Here is a 6,028-nt window from a genome sequence, read left to right on the forward strand (position 1 = left end):
TGTTGTAGGTAAGTGTTGTCAAGTCGGTTCTGACTCATAACGACAAGCAGCTGTTGTTGGTAAGTCGGTTCCGACTCATAACTACAAGCAGCTGTTGTTGGTAAGTCAGTTCCGACTCATATCTACAAGCAGCTGTTGTTGTTAATGGTGTCAAGTCAGTTCCGACTCATAACGACCAGCAGCTGTTAAGGCTAAATCGCCGACCTTGCAGCTCACACTGACCTTGCGGTCCAGCGCATTATCCGGCAGCACCACACCAGGACTGCACAACAAAGAATTTTCCAGACTAAAATGTTAATGACTAGGGGGTGCAATCTCTGCCTGCCTGCTAAACTACAGACTGGCAGTCTGTCCCACTCAGCTGTGCTGTGAAGTAAAGGGCTGGTAATCCACTTCCGTGAAGATGACAGCCAAGACTGGGAAAGACACACAGAAAATATTAGAGTCCACAGAAAAACTTCTAGGGGGCAAAATAAATAAAAATCCGGTGGGTCCAGAAGGCATGGAGGAAGGTAGAATCTCCACTGATTAGTATCCAATCTGTCTGGGCGGGGCTAATGAAAGGAGATGCAGATAGGTCTCTTGTGATACAATAGTGAATAATTGTTATCAGGACTGATTGTCAGAGTTGGAAATGTAAAGGTGGATGTTTTGTAGCGAAAGGAGGGAAGTGGATGACTTTGCAGTCCAGGAACGGAGGTCCCAGGGACCATCAAGGGAGAAGAGCGGAGTGCGGGGTCCTACCCAGAGAAACAGTGACACCAGAGATGGATGCAAGGACAATGTGGTCAAAAGATGGAGTGGCTGGGAACTCTAGGCCCAGAGAAGGAGAGGGGCTGTGTGTTGACAACCAAGGGGCAACCTTGCATGGTATACCCATTGGTTGGTTGATGATGCATGGAGGGGATTGTAACCATGGCAATGAAGCGATATACGATAGGATGAATGTAAAGCTAATGTTCTCCCACGTAAACTATCACATAATTCACAAAAAAACTTAAAAAAATAATAATAATTCAGGTGGGTTTCTGTACACCCTCAATGAGAAATCCAAATGGGAAACCAGGAAAAATTCCATTTACAACAGCATTTAGGAACGTGAAATAATTAGAAATCATTCTAACCAGGAATGTGAAGGGCATACACAATTAAAACTCTAAAGACATTAAAGAAGACTTCAGTACATGAAAAGGAGTTCTGAAAGTTCATAACACAGGAGGATTTCACATTGGTAAGATGCAATACTACCCAAAGTAATCTATATACTCAATGCAGTCCTGATCAAAATTCCAATAGCCCCCTTTTTTCAGAAACAGAACCAATCATTAACTTTATATGGAAAGTCAAGAGGTCCCAAACAGCTACCACTATGTTGAAAGACAAGAACACAGAGCACTTCTTGCTGTTAGAACATACTATGTACAGCCATAATCGTCACAACAGCTCGGTGATGGGCTAACAATAGACACATGACATCAATGGAACAGGCGTGAGCCCAGAAATAAACCTACATATGTGTAGTCACCTGATCCTGACACACGTGGTAAGTCCACTTGATATGGAAAGAAGAGACGCTAATATAGTGCTGTGAAAACTGGATTTCCACATGCAGAATAAAGAAATGGAACCTATGTTTCATACTATACACAAAACCGAATTCAAAATAGATGAAGAATCTAAATGTCATAAAATTAATGTCATAAAATTCTTAGAAGAAAATGTATGGACAACACTTTCAGGCCTGGCTTTTAACAACGGATTTATCTAATAGAGCAAAAGCACAATACCAAAAGACAAATTAAGTAAATGGGACCTCATAAAAATGTTTAACTTTTGTTCAAAATACTTATCAAAAAAGTAAAAAGGCAAGTTACCTACTGGGAGAATATCTTCAGAAATCATATATCCAACAAGAACTGAATAAAGTTATTTTAGCAAAGACAACATTCAACTGGACACTAGACACATGAAAAAATGCTCAGTGTCATTAGTTATCAAAGAGATGCAAATCAAAACTACAATGAGATAGCATTTCATCCCACTACAATGGTTAAGATTAAGTGAACAAAAAAATGACAAATGTTGCTAAGAATTGTGGGGAACCTGGAACCCTTTTCCACTGGTGGGAATGCAAAACATACAGCTTCTATGGAAACAGTGTTGTGGTCCCCAAAAAGCTCAAATTAGGACCACCATGTGACCCAGCAATTCTACTCCTAGGTTAACGATCTGAAAGACTTGAAAGCAGAGACTCAGAAAGAGACTTGGTACACCACTGTTCCCTGCAGCCAAAGCATGGAAACAGCCTAAATGCCCATCAACAGATCAGCCAAAGCATGGAAACAACCTAAATAAATGCCCATCAACAGATCAATTCATCAACAAAACATACATGCAGACAATGGAATATGGATAGACCTGGAAGACATTATGCTGAGGGAAATCAGTCAATCACAAAAGGACAATTATATGACGTCACTTATATAAAAAGAAAAGGAAAGAATGTGTTCAAGACCAAAGTTCATTATTGGTTACTAGGGGTCTGAAGAAAAGAGGGGGGTTACAAAGAGAGAAACAGAGCACTGATTAGGGGGAGAGCTACACAACTGATCATTGTCACTGTTATCAAGAAGTTGTACACCTGAAAATAGCTGAACTGGCAAAAGTCATGTGCTAGATACATTCACAAAATCACACACACACAAAAAAGGATCAAATAGTGTACACTGAAAACCTCCTGCTATTTGGATCCTTGGTATGGAGGTTTAGGGTCATGGTTTCAGGGAGAGCCCCGTTAACTGGCCAAACAAAGGTTAGTGCCTCTGGTCTGCCTTCGGTTCATGACACAGTGTTGAGAGTCTTAAGAGCTCTCACAATTGGTTTCTATTCATCTGAAGCAACAAGTAAGGAGAAGTCAGAGCCACCTTGACGGCACTTCACAACAACACAACATCTAGCAACAGGGGAGCATGGTGACTCTGTAGGATAAGCACTGGACCGCAAATCACAAGGTTGGAGGTTCGAGCCCACCAGCTGTTCTGCATGAGAAAGATGAGGCTTTCTGCTCCCACAAAGATTTACAAGTCTCACAAACAATATACAGAGTCACTATGAATCAGAGCCAACTCGAGGGAACTTAACAACAACAACAAAGTAGGCACACAAATGCTTTCTGAATGAAAAATTATCATAATTGGCTGTGGCGAATTTACCTATTGAGTCAACAAATATAATGTTGAATGAAGATGTCTACTGTGTGCCAGATACTATTGTAGGCAATGTGGATCCAGAGATAAACAACAACAACAACAACAAAAACATTTCCTGTTAGTTTTGAACGTATAGTTCGATGACAGAAGCCAGGAAGAAAATAAACTGAGGGGAAAGAGAGGTGCTTTATAGAGCACGTAGCTCTGATATGGACTGTAGGGTCAGCACTAGACTGCTAACCACAAGGGTGGTGAGCCACTCCTTGGAAACCCTATACAGGGTCGCGATGTGTCCAAACTGACTGGGTGGCACTGACAACAGCAGAGCATAAAACAGGAAGAAAAGCATGTCGAATAAAGCTCCTTTAAATTAGGGGTCTAAGAAAACCTCTTAAAGGAAGTGGTCCTATACGTGAGGTCAAACTATTTAGTAGTGAAGATGTGGAGATGTGGAGACAGTGCATATCTAACATGAAAAAGCAATGCTAAGGAACAGAACAGATGAGCAAATTGCTGGCTGAGGCACAATGAATGATGGTTTGAGAGCCGTCTGAGATAAATTAGTGTTGTCAAGGGGTAAAATACGAAGGTCTTCCAAATTCGGGTAACAAACTAAGGCTTTCTTTTATGTGTCACAGAGCACCAATAAATGGTATTAAGTTTAAGAAATGCGTATACCACCCTCTACCATAAAAAGCTATTCAAACAGAAAATAAGGACATTGCAGAATTCTTTAATAAGCTCAAAGTTTAAGACCTGAAGCTGGAGTTTTATTACCCACTAACCAGGGAGTAAGATTTTTTTAAATGTTTGTCAGATTGAGTACTTTGTATATTTCATTTCAACTATCTTGGTTATTTTATAATTGTATAATTGGTATAAAAGTGTTTCTTACGTAACAATTCTTTCCCAAATGCATTAAGGAATTTAAACTTTTGGTTGGTGACATGGTTTCCTCTGTAACTGGCTGACTCTGTCTTCTATCATTTGTTATGGAACATTCGACTACTTTTGTTCCTGCCATGGTTTAATGCTTTGCTTCCCCAAACCAAGCCATCTGTTTCCCGAAGGTCTAGCCAAGAAAGCTAAAAAGCACTGGTAGAAAACAAGGCACCGGCACTGCAAAGCTAACCCCAGCATCGTGTGAAACACACAGGGAGGGGGGGCTTACTTCTCTGGCATGATAAAGTGTAGCAAGGACCACAGCTCCTTGAGGGAGTTCTGGAGAGGGGTCCCCGTAATCAGGAGCCTGTGGTTGGACTTGAAATCAATCAGAGTTTTATATAATAAAGAGTCATCATTCTTCAACCGGTGGGCTTCATCCACTCCCAGAAAGGCCCAGTTAATACTGCCCAGCACAGTCTAAAGAAAAACAAAAGAGAATGAGCCACCAGGTCAGAAGGGAACCAACCAAGTTTTCAAGTGTTAATTATCTCTGTACAAACACCATCACAAAGGTATAGTCAAACAGTTATTTGTGCTTTGTTCTTTTTAATGTTCATCGTGCACTGTGTTGTACTTTTTCATAAATTAGTCCACCATTGCTTTTCCACTGACTTCTGCACATTAGGTGCAATAGGACTCTTCTGAGTAGTCTGCTAGTTGTGAGAGTGGTGTCTACTCAGAAAAGCACATCATCATCTAAAAGGTATAGGTACATCTCGGGTGTGACATTGTAGGATAAGCCCTGGACTGCTTACCACAAGGTCAGCAGTTCAAACCTAGCAGCTGCTAATCAGAAATCCCATGCAGGGTTGCTGTGAGTCAGAACCGACTCCATGACATTTAACAACAACCACTATATGCCCTAATGGAGGAACAAAAATAGTGATATCCTGGCAAAAACAAGGCAGGAAAATCACATGATTCTATATTCTTCCCTTACTAAAACTCTTCTCTTGCCTATTCTTCACTTTAAACTCTAAGTGTGGAAACAGCAAGAGCCTCCAAATGGAATTTGTTTGCACTTATTGTGACCAACGAGCCCTACCTACCTCATATAAGTCTTAGCAGCTGCAAATAGCAGACACTTCAACACCTTCATTTGTCTTTCTTCCTCAAAAAGACCATTCACATCATCTGTTCTGCACCTTAATGGTGATCTCATGGCACAATGTCCGAGATGGTGGCCGAGCCTTTGTGCTCAGTGACTGCTACACTGTCAGGTAAGCGACTGGCCAGAGCACCCTTTCATACCACTGACAGGGTTAGGTAATCTAAGGTGAAGTTCTGTTTTTTATTTAGAGTCTCAACATAAGGTGAATTTTTTATTTTGTATGTTCATTTGATTTTTTAAATAAAAAAAGAAACGTAACAGGGCACAAACCCTGTCATTTAAACAAGTCACACAGTACAAGATTTAGCCTTTCAGCCACCAATAACACACCTTATCTTTTAAAAGGATTTCATAGGTTGTTATAAGTGCGTTGAACTTCAGCCTTTTCGTTTGGGAATGAATCCATTCATATTCCCGTATCTATAAGAAAAAAATGGTAAGTAAGATATAAGTTCTATGTTTACTTTTTCTTGTCATCAGCAAGTCTTATGAAAGATGCTATACAAACATACCAAATTAAAAAATAAATTTGACTACGATTTAGTGAGTATCTTACGCACTCTAAATTGACCTAAAAACATAGAAACAAGAGTTAGAATCAAAAGACTGATGTCTAAAGCAGCAACCATCTTATAGTGCCAGAATTTACAGAACTTGGTCACATGGCACATTGGACCAAGAAAATGCATTTCTTCAGCAATTTAACCCTGGTGACTGGGACTAACTTAGGAATCTCCTAGAAGAGAAGTCTCCTATAGAAAAG

At 40.3% G+C, this 6,028-nt stretch overlaps 1 protein-coding gene across 1 annotated transcript in view; it reads right to left on the minus strand.

Annotated features, from left to right (window-relative positions):
* The window catches only part of CHD2 (chromodomain helicase DNA binding protein 2), a 148,376-nt gene that overhangs the window by 80,830 nt on the left and 61,518 nt on the right, over positions 1-6,028 (minus strand). Inside the window, exons 15-16 of the mRNA XM_006867108.1 lie at positions 5,596-5,685; positions 4,381-4,571 (exon numbers count right to left, since the gene is read on the minus strand). Of these exons, the coding sequence (XP_006867170.1) occupies positions 4,381-4,571; positions 5,596-5,685 (281 nt within the window). The remainder of the gene's footprint in view (positions 1-4,380; positions 4,572-5,595; positions 5,686-6,028) is intronic.

Source organism: Chrysochloris asiatica, unplaced genomic scaffold, assembly GCF_000296735.1.
Source record: "Chrysochloris asiatica unplaced genomic scaffold, ChrAsi1.0 scaffold00101, whole genome shotgun sequence".
Classification (NCBI taxonomy): domain Eukaryota; kingdom Metazoa; phylum Chordata; class Mammalia; order Afrosoricida; family Chrysochloridae; genus Chrysochloris; species Chrysochloris asiatica.